At 42.7% G+C, this 26,596-nt stretch overlaps 1 protein-coding gene across 4 annotated transcripts in view; it reads right to left on the bottom strand.

Moving 5' to 3' along the window:
- Positions 1-26,596, bottom strand: part of ccser2b (coiled-coil serine-rich protein 2b) — a 112,718-nt gene that overhangs the window by 7,002 nt on the left and 79,120 nt on the right. The window contains exons 10-13 of one of the 4 annotated variants that reach the window (XM_037544102.1): positions 22,423-22,524; positions 11,717-11,801; positions 10,178-10,210; positions 4,612-4,651 (exon numbers count right to left, since the gene is read on the bottom strand). In XM_037544102.1, coding sequence (XP_037399999.1) covers positions 4,612-4,651; positions 10,178-10,210; positions 11,717-11,801; positions 22,423-22,524 — 260 coding nt within the window. The remainder of the gene's footprint in view (positions 1-4,611; positions 4,652-10,177; positions 10,211-11,716; positions 11,802-22,422; positions 22,525-26,596) is intronic. The other 3 variants (XM_017710573.2, XM_037544103.1, XM_017710572.2) reach the window with 3 other exon arrangements.

Below are 26,596 nucleotides of genomic sequence, written 5' to 3'. Positions count from 1 at the left end.
TGCAACCTAATTCAAATGAAACATGTGCAGAATCAGATGGTGAGTCCTTAGCTGGCTGCAACCGCAAGATTGTTTAGGAGTTAAATTAAGGTTTTGCTCACAAGAGCTGTGCAACATGTAATCATGCTGCAACTGCAACACCAAACTGAATATAAACTGTCATCCACATAGTTCAGACCTTTAGTCAATGTAATGGCCTGGTTTGAAGACAAAGCAGACCTGCACAAGCTCTAAGGCCCATCAGATCAGTCTCATGCAGCCACCATTAGGAGGGATTTCCTGGCTCACAGCTCCACCTACTGGTTTTTCCTTTCTAAACCTCCTCCTCCCTCTCAGTAATAAACACTATAGCATTGTTATGATGCTGGCTGCATCAATTGCTCTGATCTCCCTCCTTGTCAATATTTGCCCCTGGCCTAGGGCTGAGGCTTCAAAAATAAATTCTTTGTTGTTTTTTTTTTTCTAACAACCACTGATTCCACAAGAGGGAAGGAGACGGGGAGATGGGAGAGGTTGTCCATGCTGTGTGGCCTGGCTCAGCAGCAGCTGCCCTTCCATCAGGGAGGTTTTTTCAGTTTGAGCGGTGGGCCAGCCGAGAAGGGGCACTGGCCTCTCTGTGCCGCTTCATAAATAATTTATGGAGGCTTGCCAAAGATTAGGAAGTAACAGCTGACAAAATGTGACACAATGTCCTAGAGAGAGAGAGAGAGAGAGAGAGAGGGAGAGAAGAAACAAGAGGACGAGCAGGGAAAAGCAGAAAAGCAGAAAGGAGGACAGGGAGATGAAAAGCTTTAAAAGGAAACAAAGAAAGATGGAACACAAGACAGAGAGCGAGAGAAGGGCATGAAAGAGGAAAAGACAGAGACAAAAGCAAGGGAGAGAAAGAATGCAGAGTGAAGGTAGAATTACAATGAATGTACGGTTGCCCAGAAGACCATATAAGGTGGGATTTATTAAGTCCTCTTTGTATCTGACATGCCATGGCAGGCACTACCCTACACAGCGGCAAGAGGATGAGACACTTTCCACTTCCTTCTCCTCCTTGTCTCACCCCCAACATTTATCCTTCACCAGCTGCTCCTAGCCTTCACTCCAGTTTCCCATCTAAATCGACAAGCACCCATTTGAATAATGACAAAAACAGCCCCTCTGGCAATTTCCACAAGCACTGGGCACTTTAAATAATAATTAGAGCTAGGGATCTCCCATATCCCTGTCCTGAGCCAATCAAGGCATAATTAATGGATCGGTCTTGGTTTCCGATTCCAAACATTTACTAGGACCATCACCCGGTTCTCATACTAGGTGATGAAAATAGACATTACACATGATTTACGGTAGTGAGGCACGTTAACCTGGTTTAAATGTCCAAGGTATAAGGGTGATTCTTCAAGTTCTTCAAGTACTAACGACATCTACACTAGGCTAAGAAATGTAAAGTTTTACTTAATTTATCATGATGACATTTATCGTTCTGTTGCCCACCTCTCTCGTGGTGCTAATTGAAAGTGGTACATGAAAACAGCCCATAGTCACTTTTAGTATCTGTAGTGTGACTGAGGTTAAGACAGCCGCCTTCCATCAAAACACCCTTAAACTAGCTGCACATGAAATCTAAGTCTGCAGTCAGTTCTCACAGTGCATGTGACAGCAACCTGAAATATAAAGTAACGTATTCAATACAATATATGCAACAATTTTAGTGACTGGTAGCCCAAACTATGAGATTGGTTAATCAAATTGGATTACACAGTATTGAGCAAGAGAGAGAGAGACACGACTTTTTATTTATTTAATTCCAGTGAAATCAGCCATTTAGCACACGTTTTCAGGTGATATTACTGAAAATACTGAATCTAAGATAATCCACGCATGTAAGGAAGAAGTAAGTCAATAGAAAATAAACGAACAAAAATAAAAGTTTCTTAAACTGGAGTTCAAAAAGGATGTGTAGCTGTCAAGAAGCCTCACTGAGAAAAGTAAAAAGACAGAAGAAGCTGAATTTTTGAAAATGAAACAAAGCAGGAACGCAACCAACTTCTAGGACTGAACTTTGGAGGTAGGGAAAATATCCCTGTATATGACAACTGAAAGGGAATCTTCCTGGAAAGAAAAGAAGCTGTAATAAAGAGCGAACACGCACACACAAAAAAAAAATGAAATATACAGTTGCTGAAGCTTCTGTATAAACTTTCTTTTTCTTGACGGCAAAAAATGAATAACTTGTACTTCTTTTCCAATTTGATTGGAACGAAGGGTGGACTTTTGGACAGTACTGTAAACGGAGTGCCACACTATGCACATACTAAAATTTAATTTCACTGTATCATTTTAAAGTAAACAGTAGCCTATTGTGTCTAAACTGAACTGGTTTTAGTAAATTTAATATACTCACTGAACAGATGCATTATCCATGGAAATGCATTCATCAGATCAGACTTGAAATTAAACCACTCAGATCGGGAATATGGACAAAAAAACATGATCAGTCATCCCTAATTACAGCAACAACCCAGCAATCAAGCCCCTCCCTTCAGCCAGCCACGGACAGGGCTGGAGTACTGAGAAAAATTATCCAAGCTGAAGGTACAAGATTTTAACATGGGCACTGTGATCCGTCTCCGGTAGAAGTTCATGCATCAGAGAGGAGTTCTCACATCACCGTCATCGTTAATAAGCGCAGAAATGATGTGAAGGCATTGGGGTGAGAGCAGCATGCGTCTCGGGTTATGTCATCCGTTCTCTACGTGCCACGCTTGGACACACTGTCACTTCATAACATTCCCGAAAGACAAAGGAATGTGTTCAGCTTGATACGTTTCCCCACATAAAGCCTTAGATGGTCATCATCTGAATAATGCTAGATGAAATGAGGCATGCACGATGGAAAAAAAATAACACTTTCCCAGAGCGCCCTCTTTCTCTGCAGGGTCTGTCTGAAAGAGGCGGCCAGATCTCGGTGAACACAGGGACGTCTGTTTTTAAAGGAACTTTTCTTTATTACTTTATGGACATACCCCATTCTCTGGAGACTGCAGTTTAAAATAAAAGGTCTAATGATACGTCTGGAGAAAGTGTTGTTTTTTTCTCTCCCAACTGTACAAGAATCATTTTCAGCTCCTAAAAAAAGAACAAGCAATGTTGGACAAACAATCGTCTTACCACCTACTGTAATTAAATTTAATGAACAGAGAAAGAATGAAGGTGGTGGGAGGATAAGGAGATAAGTGAGAGAAACCTCAGAGAGAGAGCTAAACAAAGGTGAAAGAGAACATGAGAAGAGAGATGCCAGGTAGGTAAGGACACTCTGAACAGCCTGACAGCCTTCAATGGGCTTTTCAGTTTACAGAGTTTGATGGACTGGGGGAATGGGCAGGGGAATGGGCAGGGGAACTGGGCAGGGCAACTGGGATGGGTAGCTTGGTGCAGGTACACTGGTGAGGACAGAGTAAGCAGTGAGAATGTTGGGATTGGGCTGTGGGAATGGGGTGGATTGTGGTGGAACCATGGGGTGGATGTATTGAGGATTGATTGGGATGGGGAAATGAGGAAGATGAACTGGGGCGTGGATCAGTGCTGAGGAAATTATGAGGTGGACTGTGCTGAGGGATTTTGCTGGGAAAATGATGGGGTGGACTGCGATGGGAAAATGAGGGGGATCTAGAGAGATGGACTGGAAAAAGTGGATTAGGAGCTAGTAGACTGGGGAAGGCAAATAGGCATGGGTGACCTGGGGTGGGGGAAAAAAAAAGACAGGTGAACTGGGGGAGGGGAACAGGAGTTGATGAACTGGGGGCAGGTGAATAGGAATTGGTGAACTGGCGTAGGGGAACAGGAATTGGTGAACTGGGGTAGGGGAACAGGATTTGGTGAACTGGCGTAGAGGAACAGGAATTGGTGAACTGGCGTAGGGGAACAGGAATTGGTGAACTGGGGTAGGGGAACAGGATTTGGTGAACTGGGGTAGGGGAACAAGGACAGGTGAACTGGGGTAGGGGAACAAGGACAGGTGAACTGGGGTAGGGGAACAAGGACAGGTGAACTGGGGTAGGGGAACAGGAGTTGGAGAACTGGGATAGAGGAATAGGAATTGGTGAACTGGGGTAGGGAAAATTTACAGAAAATATGTATCCCTTTTTTTGCCAACCGTTTTAGTGTAGGGTTGGCAAAGTGCTCTTCTATAACAGTGGACAGAAACTTGCAAGAGAAAAGCAATGTTCCATAACACAGAGAGACACTGCCCAGAAAAAAGAGCATAACCTTTGATGGGAAATGAGCAGTTCAGGGGTGGGAAATGATCAGGGAGGGTGGAATGATGGGGGGAGGATTCAAGACAGGTGGATTGGAGAGGGTGGTTTAGGGACTAGCAGACTAGGATAGGAGAACAGGATGGGTTGGGAAATTAAAAGTGTAGATTGGAAGTGGGAAAATGGAGGGAGGGTAAACTGGGGAAGGACATTGCCTGGCAGTAGGTAAACTGGGATGGGGAAAAGAGGGGGTGGACTGAGGTGGGGAACAGGGTGGGCTGTGATAGGTAGAATGGGGCAGGTGAAGTGGGGGGACTGGCGAAGGTGGATTGGGGCAGGTTTTAGAGAAAAGTCAGTACTGTACCACGCTGTATCTCTGAAGTAATGCACTAGCTCCTCCACTCCTGTGCCAAGGGCAGTGTGGGAAAGGCAGAGGGAGAGACAAGGAGAGGAGAACTCGGTCAGTCACTGGAAAAAAATGGACCGGGGATGGGGATACTCACTAAACACATGGAAATGTACTCCTTCTTCTGTGTGTGCGCACACGCGCACACACACACACACACACACACACACACACACACCGCAATCCACAATTTGTTCACACAGTTATCAGGAACCCAGTGAGTGTTCGACATGGTTCAGCTTCATCCAGCTGCTATCACAGTGCCAAAGGCTTCATGCATCGCATGCCAGTGTAAACAAAAACAAAAACAAACATCAAAAAAGAACAGGGGGGTTGTGGGTCTGCACTCCACCTCTCCACTCGTTAGCCGAGCACAACAAGCCACTTACATCACCTCAGAGTTCCACCGGAGCGTGTGGGAACGAGGCCTATCAGACACTGCTTCAGACTGAGACAGTGTGTGTGTGTGTGTGTGTGGGTGTGTGGGAGTGCTCCTTTGGCCCAAAAAAAGCAGAATACTGCCCCTTTCCTCAGAGACTGCAGGGTACTACAGTCCCATGGATCCAGATCAAACGCTGTGCTGTAATGAATTAGGATGTGTGCACTACCACTGTGCGCTTCTCACTCACACACACTTTCTGTAATGAGTTTCTGTGTGTGTGTGTGTGTGTGTGTGTGTGTGTGTGTGTGTGTACTATCACTCTCCCTCAGCCGTATCAGCTCTCGTCTGCCTCACAGCATCCCACTCACCAACCCAGTCTGAGACAGAAAAGGATGATAGGCATTTTTTATTATTTTTTACGCATTATTTTTATAAGAGCTGTCATGACTGCCACTCGCTCCAGCTGGGACAGGTGTGAGAAAAGATGACAGGTCAGTTTGTTAGAGTACTTTAAGTGGCATGTTCGCTCTGAAATTAAGTACCAGTTTACGTGACTGAGACACTAAAGCAGTTCTATGAATAGGAGCAACTCTGAAACATCCACAAACAGACACAAATATTCAATAAATATAGATTTAGCAAAAATCTTCTTTGCAGTTTGATATTTTTTGCCTAGAGACATTTACTTTAGCCTTTTCACACCTCAATAAAAATAAATAACAAATGCAAGAGCTTTAAATGGAGCGTAAAAAGAAAACAGGCCAAGGTTTGAAACAGAGTCGGAGGGAACTCTCTCTGCCTCTTTTAGCACTGGTCGAAAAAAAAACAAAAAACCTTTGTTTCTGTTTATATACAACAAATATTTGTTTTGTACTCTGTGTCTTCTTTGCACATGTTAAATGAAAAAGTGCACTGGACCTGATGTGAAGGTTTCGGTGCGTTATGAAAAATCTTGGGGTGAACTGACCTCATAACGACTAAACATTAAACTATAATTAAGCACAAAATACACTCTGATTGCTTCTGATTTCTCCCTTTGTGCCTGCAGTACAGAATTACATTCAATGCTGTAAGTGGAAACACCTATGACTAATGTGTAACCATACGGGTCAACTGAACATCTACGACTGTGTAACCATACGCGTCAACTGAACATCTACGGCTAGTGTGTAACCATACGGGTCAACTGAACATCTACGACTAATGTGTGACCATACGGGTCAACTGAACATCTACGGCTAGTGTGTAACCATACGGGTCAACTGAACATCTACGACTAATGTGTGACTATACGCGTCAACTGAACATCTACGGCTAGTGTGTACCCATACGCGTCAACTGAACATCTACGGCTAGTGTGTAACCATACGCGTCAACTGAACATCTACGGCTAGTGTGTAACCATACGGGTCAACTGAACATCTAAGGCTAGTGTGTAACCATACGGGTCAACTGAACATCTACGACTAATGTGTAACCATACGCGTCAACTGAACATCTACGACTAATGTGTGACCATACGCGTCAACTGAACATCTACGACTAATGTGTGACCATACGCGTCAACTGAACATCTACGACTAATGTGTGACCATACGCGTCAACTGAACATCTACGACTAATGTGTGACCATACGCGTCAACTGAACATCTACGACTAATGTGTAACCATACGCGTCAACTGAACATCTACGACTAATGTGTAACCATACGCGTCATGTGTGACCATTAGTGACCGACTAATGTGTGACCATACGAGTCAACTGAACATCTACGACTAATGTGTGACCATACGGGTCAACTGAACATCTACGACTAATGTGTAACCATACGCGTCAACTGAACATCTACGACTAATGTGTAACCATACGCGTCAACTGAACATCTACGACTAATGTGTAACCATACGAGTCAACTGAACATCTACGACTAATGTGTGACCATACGTGTCACCTGAACATCTACGACTAATGTGTAACCATACGCGTCAACTGAACATCTACGACTAATGTGTAACCATACGCGTCAACTGAACATCTACGACTAATGTGTGACCATACGCGTCAACTGAACATCTACGACTAATGTGTGACCATACGCGTCAACTGAACATCTACGACTAATGTGTGACCATACGAGTCAACTGAACATCTACGACTAATGTGTAACCATACGGGTCAACTGAACATCTACGACTAATGTGTGACCATACGGGTCAACTGAACATCTACGACTAATGTGTGACCATACGCGTCAACTGAACATCTACGACTAATGTGTGACCATACGCGTCAACTGAACATCTACGACTAATGTGTGACCATACGCGTCAACTGAACATCTACGACTAATGTGTGACCATACGCGTCAACTGAACATCTACGACTAATGTGTGACCATACGCGTCAACTGAACATCTACGGCTAGTGTGTAACCATACGGGTCAACTGAACATCTACGACTAATGTGTGACTATACGCGTCAACTGAACATCTACGGCTAGTGTGTACCCATACGCGTCAACTGAACATCTACGGCTAGTGTGTAACCATACGCGTCAACTGAACATCTACGGCTAGTGTGTAACCATACGGGTCAACTGAACATCTAAGGCTAGTGTGTAACCATACGGGTCAACTGAACATCTACGACTAATGTGTAACCATACGCGTCAACTGAACATCTACGACTAATGTGTGACCATACGCGTCAACTGAACATCTACGACTAATGTGTGACCATACGCGTCAACTGAACATCTACGACTAATGTGTGACCATACGCGTCAACTGAACATCTACGACTAATGTGTGACCATACGCGTCAACTGAACATCTACGACTAATGTGTGACCATACGCGTCAACTGAACATCTACGACTAATGTGTGACCATACGAGTCAACTGAACATCTACGACTAATGTGTGACCATACGCGTCAACTGAACATCTACGACTAATGTGTGACCATACGCGTCAACTGAACATCTACGACTAATGTGTAACCATACGCGTCAACTGAACATCTACGACTAATGTGTAACCATACGCGTCATGTGTGACCATTAGTGACCGACTAATGTGTGACCATACGCGTCAACTGAACATCTACGACTAATGTGTAACCATACGAGTCAACTGAACATCTACGACTAATGTGTGACCATACGCGTCAACTGAACATCTACGACTAATGTGTAACCATACGCGTCAACTGAACATCTACGACTAATGTGTGACCATACGCGTCAACTGAACATCTACGACTAATGTGTGACCATACGCGTCAACTGAACATCTACGACTAATGTGTGACCATACGAGTCAACTGAACATCTACGACTAATGTGTGACCATACGGGTCAACTGAACATCTACGACTAATGTGTGACCATACGGGTCAACTGAACATCTACGACTAATGTGTGACCATACGCGTCAACTGAACATCTACGACTAATGTGTGACCATACGCGTCAACTGAACATCTACGACTAATGTGTGACCATACGCGTCAACTGAACATCTACGACTAATGTGTGACCATACGCGTCAACTGAACATCTACGACTAATGTGTGACCATACGCGTCAACTGAACATCTACGACTAATGTGTGACCATACGCGTCAACTGAACATCTACGACTAATGTGTGACCATACGCGTCAACTGAACATCTACGACTAATGTGTGACCATACGGGTCAACTGAACATCTACGACTAATGTGTGACCATACGCGTCAACTGAACATCTACGACTAATGTGTGACCATACGCGTCAACTGAACATCTACGACTAATGTGTGACCATACGCGTCAACTGAACATCTACGACTAATGTGTAACCAGACACGTCAACTGAACATCTACGACTAATGTGTAACCATACGCGTCAACTGAACATCTACGGCTAGTGTGTAACCATACGGGTCAACTGAACATCTATGACTAATGTGTAACCATACGGGTCAACTGAACATCTACGACTAATGTGTGACTATACACGTCAACTGAACATCTACGACTAATGTGTAACCATACGCGTCAACTGAACATCTACGACTAATGTGTAACCAGACACGTCAACTGAACATCTACGACTAATGTGTGACTATACACGTCAACTGAACATCTACGACTAATGTGTAACCATACGGGTCAACTGAACATCTACGACTAATGTGTTACCATACGGGTCAACTGAACATCTACGACTAATGTGTAACCATACGGGTCAACTGAACATCTACGACTAATGTGTAACCATACGCATCAACTGAACATCTACGACTAATGTGTAACCATACGGGTCAACTGAACATCTACGACTAATGTGTGACCATACGGGTCAACTGAACATCTACGACTAATGTGTGACCATACGTGTCACCTGAACATCTACAACTAATGTGTGACCATAAGTGTCAACTGAACATCTACAACTAATGTGTGACCATACGAGTCAACTGAACATCTACGACTAATGTGTGACCATACGCGTCAACTGAACATCTACGACTAATGTGTAACCATACGCGTCAACTGAACATCTACGACTAATGTGTAACCATACGGGTCAACTGAACATCTACGACTAATGTGTGACCATACGCGTGAACTGAACATCTACGACTAATGTGTGACCATACGTGTCAACTGAACATCCACGACTAATGTGTAACCATACGGGTCAACTGAACATCTACGACTAATGTGTGACCATACGTGTCACCTGAACATCTACAACTAATGTGTGACCATACGTGTCAACTGAACATCTACAACTAATGTGTAACCAGACACATCAACTGAATTCTGTATTATGTGCTATATTATTCAGCAAATATACACTATACATTATAAATATACAGCAAATATAGCACTGCATTTAAATGCAAATGTACTGTTACTGTTCTGATTAATAAATAAATGTTTTATTGTCAACTGTTGTATTTTCTCATTATATTCAATCATCATTTTATAAGAGCAATAATCCACTGGAGGCCGAGTGTTGGTGATTTCATCGAGCCTGATGGCCCCTAACTGTGATAACATCGCCTACAGTGGATTACAGCTTTAATATGACACATTAATGCAAATCATTTCTGATTGCAAGTGAAGATAAAGCAGTGTTAGTTTGACCTCGTTTGTGCTGAGAGATGATCCAGCAGAACTCTGGGGAGAGAGAGAGAGAGAGAGAGAGAGAGAGAGAGAGAGAGAGAGAGAGAGAGAGAGAGAGAGAGAGAGAGAAAGTTAGAGGGAAAGTTAGAGTTAGAAAGAGGGAGAAAGAGTTAGGACAGAGGGAGAGAGAAAGAAGTCAGAGAGAAAAACAGAAAGTTAGAAAGACAGAAAGAGAGAGATAAAGTTAGAGAGAAAGTTAGTTATAAAGAGGGAGAGTGTTAGAAAGAGGGAGGGAGAGTTAGAACAGAGGGAGAGAGAGAGAGAGAGAGAGTAAAATAGAGAGAGAGATAAAGTTAGAGAGAAAAGTTAGAGTTAGAAAGAGGGAGAGAGAGTTAGGACAGAGGGAGAGAGAGAGAAGTCAGAGTAAAAACAAAGTTAGAAAGAGTTAGAAAGAGAGAAATAAAGTTAGAGAGAAAGTTAGAGTTAGAAAGAGGGAGAGTGTGTTAGAAAGAGGGAGAGTTAGGGAGAGAGAGAGAGAGAGAGAGAGAGAGAGAGAGAGAGAGAGAGAGAGAGAGAGAGAGAGAGAGAGAGAGAGAGAATTTAGAGAGAGCAAGAGAGAAAAAAGAGAGAGAGTTAAAAAGAGAAAGAGAAAGTTAGAGTTAGAAAGAGGGAGAGAGAGTTAGGACAGAGGGAGAAGTCAGAGAGAAAAACAGAAAGTTAGAAAGAGAGAGTTAGAAAGAGAAAGAGAGATAAAGTTAGAGAGAAAGTTAGAAGGGGAAAGAGACAATCAGGGACAAAGTAACAGGAATATTAAGACAGAGAGACAGAAAGAGAGACAGAAAGGAAAAAACCCAGATGAATGACAGAAAGGACAAGAGAGAACGAGAGGCACAAAGAATGAGGCAAAAACATAAAAGATGAGAGAGAGAGAGAGAGGGAGAGGTAGGGAGAGAGAGAAAAGAGGGAAAAGAGTAAAAAAGAAAGAAAAAGACAAGCGAGAGAGAGAGAGAGACACAGAGAGAGAGAGAGAGAGAGAGAGAGAGAGAGAGAGAGAGGTATAGGGAGAGAGAGAAAAGAGGGAAAAGAGAGTAAAAAAGAAAGAAAAAGACAAGCGAGAGAGAGAGACAGAGAGAGAGACAGAGAGAGAGAGAGAGAGAGAGAGAGAGAGAGAGAGAGAGAGAGAGAGAGAGAAAGAGAGAGAGAGAGAGAGAGAAAGGTATAGGGAGAGAGAGGAGCTGTGCGTCTGAAGGTGAGTGACTACAACCAAAGGAAAAGATAAAGAGGTAAATCTACGTGAATGTGTAGCAAATCAGATGAAAAATTTCTTGCTGGTGTGGCCTGAGAGAGAAGCAGCGTGGACGATGACTGTCTGAGGGTTTCAGCAGCAGTGTGGAGGGCAGACGCAGTGGTCAAGCAGTCCAGCACAGAGGGAGAACGAAAGACAGACAGACAGACAAAGGGCAGGAAGAGGGGGTGATGGTGCGTGCCGGGGTCTACAGGCAGGGGGCGCTGTGGGAGGGTTGCCGGGCAGTCGGCGCGGGGCGAGAGTTAGAAACTCACTCTGTTGGTGGTGGACGGGCGCACACAGGCGTGAACTCCCCTGCTGAACGCGCCTGGGAGAGAGGAGGAGAGCAGGCAGCATGCCCTGTGTGCGCAGAGAGAGAGAGATACTGACCCACCACCTCACACTCACACTCCCTCTTTAACCCCCTTACAGAGCCCATACTGGGGCCACACACACCTCCGGAGTCATGCTGATGTTCTGAAGTCAATGTCACGCCCATATAAGGAACTTCAGGTCTAAGCAGTTGTTCTGTTTTCTGGATCCTCTGAATATGAATATTGCTGCATTCATGTTGTTCTCGCATTTTACGGGACGTCACACTGAACCGTCGCCGCCAATTTGAGGGCCGAATCAGGGATATAGCGCGACGAATTTAATTTGCTGTGCTTTTTGAATGATTCACTTGCAAGACACGACAGAAGCCAAGAGACAAGTCACCCAGACCTTTAACTCAGTGTTTTCACTCCAGGTTTGGAGCCACTGCACTGTATAGTTCAGTGTTTCTCTCAGCTGTTCACACCTTGTCCAGCTCAAGAAGGGATTGATTAGGTAATAATATCAGGCATTTTAACCAGGAAACCCAGTTATGCAGCGCAGGGGTTTAGGACTGGAGCTGAACTCTGAACTAACTGCACTAGCAAACTTACAGAACCACGTCTGTCGAAACACAACGCTATTTTCTGATCCATGACATTCAGTCCGATATTTAATTATGTTTCTCCATTCAAACGTCGTTTCTCCAGAAAAAGAGAGTAAAGTTATAGCGGCGGTCTGCAGCTCCGTTAGGGGGACGGCTGTTTATCTCTCAGCTGATAACATTAGCTAAAGGCCACCACTGATCACATCTGTGTTAATTAGCTGATGTCGTTTCCCTCCTATGATGACGGTTTCTCTCCTCTTTATGCAACACCATGGGATCCTTTACCCATCCTGACATGAAGAGCCGGTGGGCTTCTCTGCTTTTAAATGCTTTGAGAGACTCTCCAGAATAGTGAGAGGGGCTGAGTATGAGATAAATATAAATGACAAGAAAACACAAATTTGGAAGCTTTTCCACCAATTTAAATGGGATCAGGAGTTCAGGGGGAAACTGTATAAGCATCACATTCTAGTTTATCGACTTTGTCGAGGTAACATTTTTTCTCTTCCGAGTTCGGTTTGTTGTTAAACATCATTGGACTCCATTCATTTTTCCCCCTAGGATAAAAAAGCATAGACTCAGAGTTCCTTATATAAGCCTGATGGCAAATACAAAAGGACACATGATTTCAGAGGTCTACTTCAAATGACCTGTCCATGCCCCCTCCTAGACCTGTTCCTTCGTAGCGATTGTTGCTAGTTTGAACTTTGAAGAATGCAGGCAAAAATCCCATTAAACCTAATAAGAAGCTGTTGTTTATAGTCTCCACATGGCATAGTTAATCTCTATGATGAAATTTGGAAACATTGGCAATACATTTGACCAAAATGCTAATGTTAGCTTGATTATGGAGCAAAATGAAAAACTCATTTATCATGTTCTATTTATAGAGTGGCTTGTAACAGCATGTAAAATTAATAGCATTTTAAATTTAACCATTTTGACAAAAATGAATTGCCGAATTTAAGAAGCACAAATCAGGTATGCTATATTGCTGTATATAAACTTGGTCTAATTTCAGGTTGGATGGGATTTTTCAGCAGATTAGCAGGCTGACCTAGCAGACCGATCAAGCATGCCAATCTAGCAGGCCGACCTAGCAGGTCAATCCAGCAGGCTGACCTACCAGGTCAATCTAGCAGGCTGACCTACCAGGCCGACCCAGTAGTCCAATCTAGCAGGCCGACCTAGCAGGCCACTCTTCCAGGCTGACCTGCTAGACTGGCTTTCTGTCTAGCAGGGCAAATTAACAGGCTGACCTAGCAGGTCACTCTAGCAGGCCACTTTAGCAGGACGACCTAGCAGGCCGAGCTACCAGGCCAATCCAGCAGGCCAATCTAGCAGACTGACCTACCAGGCCAGTCTAGCAGACTGACCTACCAGGCCAGTCTAGCAGGCCGACCTAGCACAGCAGTTACAAAAGACTGCATTCGGACAGGTCAGTTCCTCACCCACATAGCACAAGTTACATACTTTCACCGTACTTTCATAATAATAATTGAATACAGTTGTGTGCAAAAGTTTGGGCATCCTCAGTCACATGTTTTTGGTTTTCTAATTGAAAACAAGTTACAGAGAACTGAACATTTTAACGCACATTTACTGTTTATTTGCTGATTGTAACATATTAGAAAATAATAACACCACAATGTGGCTTATACAAAAGGCACATTTTATACCGTATGCCTTATTTTTCCCCACAAATATGTGCAACTCAGCAATTAAACAGTAATTATGCACTAAAATTAGCAGAAAAAATGTTTGTTCCCTGCCAAGGATTTGTGTGCTTATTTTCATACAGAAAATCACAAACGCGTCATCTGACTAAATGTCTGCATAAGAGCGCCAGAGTGACCAGCTCAAGACGGATAAGTGAACAATCAGCCTGCAGTTTAAGGGGTTAAAGATGCAGTTTAGTAGTTTGAGATTCCTCCACAGAAGGACAGACCAGTTAAAGAGCACATCACATTAGAGAGGCTCTTCTCACACATTAAAGCCTAAAGCAGCACCATGTGGCGCATATAGAGGAGTATGTTAACGCTTAGGATGCTGAGCAGAGCCCACAGCACCTCCTGCTGCCCCGTCTCACCGCCAGCAGCTGGCCGCCTAATGACCATTAGCAAACTCCAAGTGCTCACATCTGTGTTCTGATTAGATTAGAGGCTTTCTTACGCCTATTCTCCTCGGTTTATGGGGGTATGCCCTTTAGCCTCATTTCATTTGATCTCATTCGTGGCAACAGGCGAGCGGGTGGCTGCTGTGTCGCTTCACATTTGTTAGCCTGTCATAGTGGACGTTAGATGGCCACAAAACAGCTCTTTGCTTAAAAATGTCATGGGCACCAATAAGTAATAATATTGCAATGAGCATCTCTGCGTTTTAGTATCTACTACTAAACAAAAGGAATAAAGCAAAATGATTTCCTAAAATCAAAACAAGTTGAAGTGCCCGATGGTGGGGTATAATTTCCAGCCCTACCCATCATTTGCTCCACTGTTCAGGGGCTTGTATGCATAATGATAACTGTTCTGCCAAAAGCTAAATCCTTTATATAGAGCTGTCCCCATGAATCACGACTGCACTAGTAATGAATTGGTCTACTGATTATTTAGACCATTCATTTTAATGTTAAACAATAAAAAAGCTTAACTAAACAGTAACATGCTAGGAAAATACTCATTATCATGATACCTGCATTAGCACAGTCAACATGATGCTTTTTAAGTCATTTTAAGAAATGTTGAGATCTGTTTTGAGTCATTTCATAAACTTGTAACATTCACGAATATCATTATAAGCCATAGGTAGCCTGAGAGCCAACTCTTCATCAATGCTTGCACATCTATTGGATTTCCAATGTTATGTAAGCTAAGTCAGCAGTAATGTACACTCCTTTTGCATTCAGGGATTAATCCCACTTCGGACCCCTGTACTTATAACAGGCATTAACGTGGTATTTTCATTACTTTGTATGTTGGAGTTTTACAAAGAAACCTTTGGTAAAGTCTACAGACAACAGTCAACTTCAAACAAATAATTTCATAGAAAAATCATGTCTTTTTGGCCAAAACAATGTGTGTGTACAATGGGGTGGGCACTGCTGACCAAAAAGAACTTCAATTTGTTTGTTTTAAGACTTCCTCCTGACTGTGACTGGTCAATGTATTAAGTACATAGGTGACCGCATATTTAGCAGCACTTCAGTTTTGTTTAGCTCCTTCATTTAAGCATAGTGGCAGTATAAATACTGCCAGCTTAACTATAATATTATTAGCATAGCTTAGTTATCTGTCCAACCCAGATATATATAAACAGAACATTTTACTTTAGACTCAATTTGTAACAGCAGTCATTTAATTTGCTTCATAAACATACAATGTGTCACTACACAGATAGATGCTTTGTAAGATCCTGCTGGTGTGGGTTTCCTCCCTTTCAGTCATGTACACAAACGCAATTTGATAACAGTGATAACAGTCCCTTGTTGGAGAATCCTCCAGATCTACATTGACCAGCGGACACCTTGTTTATCATTCAAATTGTGAACTAATAACTAAGCACACTTCTGCTCAAGAATGTTTTATGGATTCGTCAATCATGAGAGACTATTTTTATGTTTTAACTGTTTCGCTAAAGTCAGCAATGTCAGCGGCAGAGGAAGTTCTCCTATAAACCAAGTGGAAATGGAAAACGTGCTGGACTGGCTTAACTCCAATATTAACCCGGGTAACACCTAATGATGTATTCCAGTCACTCCGACTCCTCCGCTGTCATACCGCTGCCCTGTTAAGGACACTCTCTGTGCAGTCCTTCCTGACTGGCGTCTGCCAGTCGTGCGGCTCCACTAATCTGCTGGGATGAAGTGTGTGTTTGCCTGTGAAGAGGCCGGAGAGCACACAGCCACAATCCCTCACTCTCACATCCCTCCAGCTTTCAACCAGCCTCGTAAAACAGAGAAAAAGAGAAAGAGTGAGAAAGAGAGGGAGAGTGTGCGTATGTGTGCGAGAGAGATTAACTGGAATAAGCACTGGGGCACTAAATGTCTTTAGTGCTCCCGAAAACCTTTGAGGCCTCAGCAGTCATTACTCTTCTATGTCTGTCTGTGTGTGTATGTGTGTGTGTGTGTGTGTGTGTGTGTGAGTGAGTGAGTGAGTGAGTGAGTGAGTGAGTGAGTGAGTGAGTGAGACAGTTAGCCCTCTTTCTTTCCACCTGACAAAAAACACAGAGAGACAAAGAGTCGTCCAATTCCGAAGGTGCCAAACGCACGTGGCCTCCTGTCAACATGAGGGCTGTTCCGTGCACCTGCTTTATTAACATTCCCAATTTCAACTGAAACATCCCCACAAACTTATTCTGTCATGGCAATAGATAGACAAGCTTTTTAGGATGTTGGCAAAAATCCTATTAAACATAATGAATGGCACATTTGATTTAGAGCAGCTGCGTTCCAAAGTCTAGGATGCATTTTTCAGTCGCTACGTCATAGTAGGACATTCCAAAGTGAAGGAGCCTTCGGCCCAATCCCATTTCTATTTTTTACCCCTACCCCTTGCTTTCGAGTGTCACCCTAACCCCTTGGAACGGAGTTACAAAGGGCAGTGCTTGAAATCTTGCCCTATGAAATGGGACAAGTCTCAAATTTAAAAAAAAAAAAAAAGAAACATATTACATCATTAACAGCTACTAGCGCTGCTCTGTGGGCACTCCGGCCCGACTTCAGTGACAGGAAAGAAGGGAAAAGTTCACCGCTGGGCTTTCGTTACATTTAGGGCATCATATGCTTTCAAAGAGGGGGGGATAAGACAATTATTTATTATTGTCCACCACTAATTAATTGGCAATACGAAGCTAAAGTCAGCTTTTCTTGTTCGAATTTTCCCGTTCCACCTTAAATGGTGCAGCGTTTACATTCTGGCGCTTCAGGCATCAAAACTGCTGGACTGTTTAAGGTGGAACGGGAAAGTTAGCTAGCTAGCAACCAAGACATTAGTAAACCTTTGGTGATTTTTTCATGCTTGTTATGAAGAAAATGACCATAACACATTGAAACAACATTAAGATGATGGTTTTTATCATTTTACAATGAAGAAAATTCTCACTTTTGTGGGTTTCTTTGGTCGCTCGCGCCACCATCTTGCTGGTTTTTCTTTTTTTCCCTCATGACACTCTGCCTCTGAAAAACCTCCATTTGGAGAGTCATGTAACCCCAACACTGCCCCTTACCCCTCTATCTCAACTAAAACTGGGACAGCCTAACCCTAGACGTGAACGGGCAAAACAGAGGGCTAGGGGCTAAGTGGTAGGTGCAAAGGGTGAAATGGGATTGGGCCTTCGTATAAAGCCTGGAAATGCAGCCTACAGTCTGAGTGATTTCAAGGTCGCATCTGATGTATCCTTCCAGGCCCTCGGTTACCCACAATTCTCTGTGCACAAATGCAAAGGAAAAGCAAAACAGCACCACCAGAAATGGTGGAAAACAAAGTCGTTGGAGCAGAGCTTATTTTAAAACGTAAGTTGTTTACATACTTGAATTTGTCTTCATTACCTTAAAGTATAAAATCACTGATTAATTACAGCATTCGTCTATATAACATCCATATATCGTCCGTATACTGTGTATTTGTATATATGTAGTTTATCAGACTACAAAAAACACAACAGGCTCCGTTTTCTCTCAGCAGTTCCCTCATGGGTGTAGCGCCGCTCTGGTGACATGCAGCCACATTAGGCCTGTATTATTTCTGTGACCAATAGGCTACTAAAGAGGAGTCTTCATAGGACAGCCCAACCGAGGACCCGCACCACCTCCGCGGCAGCCTAGACTTTGGAACGCAGGTAATATTGAGCTTCCAGATTAAGGCAATGCTACAAAGTTGGACTGTTTTGTAGCTAAGTAAACTACACAGGCTAATAGCAACAAGCATACATTTGCCATTGTTATGTATTTTGATTAGGGGGTGTGGGGGAGGCGCAGAAACGCTCATGACGCAGGCTACTTGACTGCTTTGGAAGGTGCTAAACTCCTTACTTGGCAATAAAACCAAAGTCATTTTACTTTTATTTCGATTTACTTCTAATAAAGTATCCATCATTTCTACTACTATATGGTGAACATAAAGCTTTGGACAAATGAATTCAGCTAATCTTGGCTAAATAACTGCTATGTTCTTATATTATTTACTCTTAATTTGCCATTTCAGGACAAGCACAGCAGCTCTTTATAAGGGTGGTTTGATAAAGCCAAGTCACAGATGGTGTTAAAAAGAAAAAAAAAAAGCTTTCAAACTAGACAAACTAAGCTTTGGGATAGCAGAGCAACAGCCTAGTAACATCTTAGCAACCACCTGGAACACCACAGCATTGCCCTAGCAACACCTGTGCAATCACTTAAGATGCCATAGCAATAACCTAACCTTAACACCTTAACAACCACCTGGGATACCATAACAAAAACCTAACAACCACCAAGAAATGTCGTAAGCTGTGTTTTATGCGGAACATCTTCACTTTATATTTAGCTGGAATATCAACACTTCAACAACGTGCTTCTATCGGAATTTCAATGCTATGTTAGCTAAGTTATGAGCAATGTACACTCATTTCCATTCAGGGTTTAATCCTACTTAGTCCACTTACACTTAAACACAGATATTAAAGGCACTAAAGCAAGTGAGAGACATCCAACTGGTATTTTATTACTCTGTAAGTCATAGTTCTATAAAGAAACCTTTGGTAAAGTCTGCAGATGACAGTATACTGACCTATTACGTATATGGTCCATGTATTAAGTATGTGTGTGACTGCATGTTTGGCAGCACTTCAGTTCTGGTTAATTCTTTTATTTAAGTATAGTGGCGGCTTAACTATTAATATTATCAGTGTAGCTTGTTAGCTGTTCAACTTGGACCTAGTCAGACAAAACAATTTACACTCAATTTGCAAGGAAGCGTTTAATTTTACTTCATGTTTATGCAATTTGTAACTAGAAACAAAGGTGCTTTGTGAGATCCTTTTGATGTGGGTTTCCTCCCTTTTATTGATGCAGACAACTGCAATCCAACGGACACCACCACCCTAACAACCACCAAGAAATGGCATAAGAACCAGCTGGAATGCCATAGCAACTACCTGGAATACCGATATAAACTCAATTAAGCCATTGAAAACAAGTGCATTGTACCTGCATTAACTTTAGAAGCATTCAAGCCAACTTAAAGCTCCCTTTTATGTTTGTAAAGCTTGTCCAACCTAGTAACAGTTGCTATGAAAGAACACGTCTGTGGGTTTTTTTTATCCAGCTGGTGCGACTTTCTGTTCTGTGTTGTCCTCCCTGGCAAAGTGTCTGTACAACTCGTTCCCCAAACTCTCTCTCTCCCTGTGCTGTTTACACCCTGCTCAGGTGAGGCCAGACGGCAGGCGGTCAATCTAAACCTCAGCAGCAGCTTCGCTCGGCTCACAGAGACGTATAAATCCTGGCGCTGAGGGACAGTCCGCTGGCCGCCAGCCCGCTGTGTATGTGATTAAGCACGGGTTTGCCTCTCCGCTCCGGGCCGCCTGGCGTCCCCTTCATCTCCCCCTACACCAACTCCTCGGAGGCCGAGCGCGTCCGTCAGCCCTGCTTATTGCAGGACATATTTCACGCTTCCTCTTTTCTTCCCCCAGACCTAATCCCAGCCACGGCTTCCCTCGCCGCGCCCCTCTCCATCACCTGGCCGGCGGGACAGGACACGACAGCGGCCACAGGGCAATTTCCACATTATTGCTGCAGGGAGCTGGAGCGTGTTCTTTATCCAGCACTTAGAAAACAACACAGCCACCCCTTTAGGAGGTAAACAGAGCGGCCGGACACAGGCGCACGGGGCAGCTGATAAAAGCAAAACCGGCAGGTTATAGAGAGACACTGAGAGGACTACACTAAACACCACTGTGGGAACAGATCTATCCATGCTCCGCCCACAAACACATCCATTAGAAGTGTTCACATTACTGCGGACAACACAGATTGTGCACTGCTTTGACCAGTGGCAAGACTAAACTACTCCAATGCTGAAAGAGGAAGACCACCCATCGAGTCATGAATATTCCTGAACACAATGGTCCCTGATTTTATTTTATTTTTGTTGTCGTAGGCTTCTTTACAGTGGTTTTGAATGGAACCAGACGTCACAATGTCTACAACACAAATACAGCCGTTTTATTTACTACCCAAAACCACCAGTGAACCAACACGTGTCTTCTGAGCTTTATGGAGTGTTAAAAGCACTGGTTAAACTAATTTGGTTCACAATTTATTTTTATCCTAATTCTAATTTTTTAATTATTATTTAATTATTTGTCCATCCTATTTTAACTTCCAATTTGATTTTTAATTTAAGGAATTTCTCTTTTAAATGTATTGTTTTAATTACGTTTTTCTATTCTCGTTTTACTCTGAATCTTTTCATTTATAAAGCACTTTGGATGACAGCAGTGTATGAAAGGTGCTATATAAATAGACTTGCCTTGCCTACAACACCAGCCATATTTAAAAAACATTTGTTTTAACCAAAAATCTTCTCAAATTTATTACAAATCAATGAATTAGACATCAGGCAGTGAATTCATAACCATCTCATAGAACAACACTCTGTGAGGGAGCTTTTAGAGGTGGAGGCCTGGTTCCCATCACCACCACAGTGAACAATTCTGACTTGGTAAGTTTCTCTAAAACAGAGCATTTCACACCAAACCACTCTAAATGAATCTGTTTAAATCTTAATTTAATTATTTACTCGACGCAGAAAAAAACAGCTGATTTTAAGTGAATGGCTGCGAAACTTGCCTTAGTATGAACTACTTTTTGAGACTACAAAAGTATTTGCTCGTCTACCTTCACATGCATATGAACTTGAATGACATCCCATTCTTAATCCATAGGGTTTAATATGATGTTGGCTCACCCTTTGCAGCTATACCAGTTTCAACTCTTCTGAGAAGGCTTTCCACAAGGTCTACTTCATCCCAAAGGCATTCTGTTGGGTTGAGGTCAGGACACTGTGCAAGCCAATCAAGTTCTTCCACACCAAACTCGCTCATCCGTGTCTTTATGGCCCTTGTTTTGTGCACTGGTGTGCAGTCCTGTGGTAACAAGAAGGGGCCGTCCCCATACTGTTCCCACAAAGTTGGGAGCATGAAATTGTCCAAAATCTCTTGGTGCTGAAGCATTAAGAGTTCCTTTCACTGGAACTAAGGGGCCGAGCCGAACTCCTGAAAAACAACCCCATGCCATAATCCCCCCTCCACCAAACTTTACACTTGGCACAATGCAGTCAGACAAGTACCGTTCTCCTGGCAACCACCAAACCCAGACTCATCCATCAGATTTGCAGACGGAGAAGCGTGATTGGTCACTCCAGAAAACACGTCTCCACTGCTCTAGAGTCCAGTGGCGGCGCTTTACACCACTGCAATCGATGCTTTGCATCGCACTTGGTGATGTAAGGCTTGAATGCAACTGCTCGACCATGGAAACCCATTCCATGATGCTCTCTATGCTGTTTTTGAGCTGATCTGAAGGCCACATGAAGTTTGTGACCATGGAAGTGATTGGAACAGCTGAATTCAAAGATTTGGATGGGTGACTGAATACCTCTGGAAATATAGTGTATCTACAGAACATTAGCAAAAATCCCGCTAATCAAAAGCATGGTAGGACACGTTTGTGGGCGGAGCATGGATAGGCCAATAAGACAAGCCCCTGAACTCAATGAATTAAACTCCTGAATTAAAGGTGCACAAAGGTGCTACGAAAGTCATAGAACTACTGCTACTAATCACAATAACAATAATAATAAGCACAATAATAATAATAACCATAATAATAATAACCATAATAATAATCATCATCATCATCATCATACACTCATACACAAGTTTGCTTTTAGTTCACCATAACTCCCCATTCAGTTGAGCCCTTTTCACTTGATTGCAGCTGTTGTGCTGCTATTCATGCTGTTTGATGATTATTCTTTACATTACTGTATGTATGTAAGATTATGAGGGTGGTCTAATTTGTGTACTCACATTCGGCACCCTCCACGGGGTCTGAGTGGCCTTGTCCTGCTGCCTTCGGCTCGGTGGCTCCCCCTGCGGGCAGTGGCACTGCGGCACCTCAAGTGGGGCAGACTGTCCAGAGACAAAAATATGTAGCTTAATGTAGTGGTGTAACAGCTGGGGGGGAGGGGAGGGGGGATTTTGGAAACTAACCTGCAAAAACAGCCTGTTATAAATTCAGTGTTTCTGTGTTGATCTATCCACCTATACAGCAGCTTAGCCCCGCCCACTCAAACTGAAGCTACAAAGAGTGTTTCAACTCAAGTTGCATTTCCCCCAATTTTGCCCCTAATTTCGATGTATCCAGTTCCACCCACTAGTTAGGACTCCCCCAATCGCTCGATACGACCAGCTTGTTTAATTCTAAGGGATAAATTAAGGCTGACTGAATTACAGGGTTTCTTTTTTTTTTTTTTTTGCTGATAACACATCACTGGATAGCTGAACGTGCTTGGAGGAAAGCGCCAACCGCCAGATCTGTTACGTCAGCTAACAGACTTCTGGGCTGGATTGCATTGCGCTGAGTGATGAGGGGAGACAGGGGGGCAATCCTACCCACCCAGAGAGAGCGAGGGCAACTGAGCTCTCTCACGACTCCCAGCCATGGACAGCTGTAGCATCACCAGGGATCATACATGCAATCTCCTGATGATAAGGCCAACGCTGAGACGGTTGCACCACTTAGGAGCCCACCAGATCACGTTTTTGATGAGTGACAGCACAGAGCAGCCAATCAGAATGAAGTCATTTACATATATCAGTCTTAAAGGCAAAACAAAAACAGCTTAATTCTAAGTGAGAAAGAGAGGCTGGAAAAATATCCTCAAAAAGCATCATAAGAGGACAGCAGGGGTTACTAAAATAAAATGTAAAAATTATGCAGAATATGGGCCTTCAAGAAAATGAATAAGTAAATTAAGAAAACGAACATTAAGTAAATTTTGAACACACACACACACACACACACACACGCAGAGTCTGGTCTTCCTACACTGGTGGGGACTTCAGCAGACAGTCCTACACCAAAACCTAAACCTATCCTTAATCTCAGCTACCTAAAAGCTCTCTGCTCTTTCTCGTTTTTCAAACCTTGAATTTGTGGTGATAACAGAACAGTTTCAAGTGAGGAAAAGCAAAAAAAGGACCTCACTTGCACAAAATATCTTCAGCTGCAGTAAACACTTTTATTTATGTATTTATTTTTATTAATCCAGGTTTATTTCATTATTATTCAACTACTGGGACTTGGATACAAATGAATGGAGCTGTATTCAGGTCACAGAAGTGTGTAATGCAACTTACAAGGCCAATGCCTTGTTAAAGTTGCGCCACTTGACATTTTCTGGGTGGTAAAATTGATGACCTGTTTAAAATGAACCGATACCATAATGAAAGGTAAGAAGCTAATCTTATTTAATAGATTCCTGCGGAAATAAAACGCATCACATGCTTTTCAGTTTGAGGTTTTTAAGCGATCGTTTTGAAAATGTTACTTGTCAAAGACCCAATTCACCACATTGATTAATATCCAATTCAGTACCATTCAAAAAGCATTACTCAAACAGACTGCATGTGAATACAGTATACAGGTATGATGTAACTAACACACACGCACTCACGCACACTAACACACACTCACATGCACGTGCACTCGCGCGCACATGCACACAAGCGCACACATGCATACACACACGTGCGCGCACACACACACACACACACACACACCCACAGCAAAGATTAAAGAGACGAGGCCAGAAGAAACCAGGCAGCTCTTACACGGCTGTGAGGTACAATCAGCAGAGAGAACCACTGTGCCCTGTAGTGCTGCTTCTCCAGTTCCTCAGAGCCCGTCCTGTATTAAGGCTAATGGCCAAAAGGCTACTTTGTAAACAGCTGCCTCAAAGCCTGACCTGCAGTAACATATGCTGGAAGTGACTACAGATAAGCTGCAGAAGGCACATCACTAAAATCCAGCCCATATGTGACATGTCTTTTAGATTTCTTATGTGGCCCACTTATAATAACACCTTTATTTATGTAGCACTTTTCATGCATGTATGAGCTCGAAGCCCTACATAATGAAACAAAGTTTAAAAACCTTGAATGCAGAAACACCCAAGACTAAATGAGTGATAAATAAACTAAAATAAACCAAATAAAATTTGTCAAATTCTAAAAATAAATATCTTATTAAATAAAAGCTACAATAAAAATATACAGTACTGTGCAAGTCAGAAATCAGCCCCTCATTTATCCATTTCCAGTCAAAACAGCCATTTGTTAGTCACTTTGCAGCTCCAGGAAGACATGATTAATGAAACATTACGCAGAATCCTCCACGAATTAACCTAACGACACTAAGGCTACGTTCACATTACCAGGCTGAAGTGGCACAAATCTGGATTTTTGCCCTAATAGGACTGAGATCTGGCGTTTTCAGGCCTGTGTGGACACAAATCTGATCTTTTCAAGTCCAGCCTGAGCCACTTTCATATGTGGTCCTGCTCGGGATACGTATCCGATTTGTTGCCATGTGACCTCAAGTATACAGAATTCCAAGCACTACAGAAGTGCCCGTCCTCACGGTCATATGTAAAAAATGTAACTGTAACAATCTCTACATGACTGTGAAATATATGCTTTAATGACAAAGAAAACAAAAGGCACATAAATATTAAAAATTTAAAATGAAAGTTCCCCAGGAGTTGTGTCACTGGTGTGACAAAAAAAAAAAAAAAAAGTCACTGATGTGATTTTCACACGACTTCCTTTTACCTTCACCTGTGGTGAGTCCACTGTGTGGCTTTTCAGTTATCAGGAATTTTCTCATTTAGCTCAAGATTTCATATGAAGCTTTTAGCTGAAGTCACTGGTGTGACCGACTTTATTCTTTGTTAATTGTGAAAAAAATAGAAAACAAATGGATTACATTACATATTTCTGTGGATATTCCATGCTCTGTTTGATGCTCTGCTGCAGCCGTTTTGTACAATGCATTTTTCATTAAACAGGTCACCGGTGTTACCTTTCTTATGTGTAACGCCAATGGCAATCAGTAACGCCAATGGCAATCAGTAACGCCAATGGCAATCTGTAACGCCAATGACAATCTGTAACGCCAATGACATTCAGTAACGCCAATGACATTCAGTAACGCCAATGGCAATCTGTAACGCCAATGACATTCAGTAACGCCAATGACATTCAGTAACGCCAATGGCAATCTGTAACGCCAATGACAATCAGTAACGCCAATGACAATCAGTAACGCCAATGACATTCAGTAACGCCAATGACAATCAGTAACGCCAATGGCAATCAGTAACGCCAATGACAATCAGTAACGCCAATGACAATCAGTAACGCCAATGACAATCTGTAACGCCAATGGCAATCGGTAACGCCAATGACATTCAGTAACGCCAATGACATTCAGTAACGCCAATGACATTCAGTAACGCCAATGACTCCTATGGACAAATAAAAAAGTGGACTTTTTGGTAAAGTAAATATCTTGTACTTAATGAGTTAATTCTAACTGGATACTGAGTATATGAATCAGGATCACTGACTTTGGCAGAGTACTGTATTTTTAGATGTTCCGGTGTTTAAAAGTGTGTAAACTTAACTGCTTCATTGTGAAAAGTTCCACAGTTTAAACAGCAAAGTATCCAGAATCTGCAGATCCAAGACCACGTTAGAATAAACAGGTGGACGTTCGTGTCCAAGGCCATTGATGGCATTTCTGTCATTTTATATATGAAATACAGCCATAATTCATTATTATATGACCATTTCCCAACCTCTCTTCACATCTTAGAATCAAACAGGCTGTGTCTGTTGCTGTGACTAAGACTGATGTGTGTTTACTGATGTCACAAAAACCTGTTTTTCTTCATCAGTGCTCACATAGTAAACTGAATCCTTCAAATAAAGAAGGAAGGAGAATTCCATTTGAGAGTATATGGGCCCTTTAAAGACAGACAAAGAATGTTTTCAGTTTTGCTAAGCAATTACGAGCGTCTGACGTGCAGCAGAAGAAGGTCTGAGCCGAAACGTGTGCGATTCATTAAAGCAGAGCGGCGGAGACTTAATCAATAAGACAGTGGTGACAGCATTTCCTCCTTTTATGTAACACCAGAAG

Source organism: Pygocentrus nattereri, chromosome 13, assembly GCF_015220715.1.
Source record: "Pygocentrus nattereri isolate fPygNat1 chromosome 13, fPygNat1.pri, whole genome shotgun sequence".
Taxonomy (NCBI): domain Eukaryota; kingdom Metazoa; phylum Chordata; class Actinopteri; order Characiformes; family Serrasalmidae; genus Pygocentrus; species Pygocentrus nattereri.
This window is presented reverse-complemented; position numbering and strand designations above follow the sequence as displayed.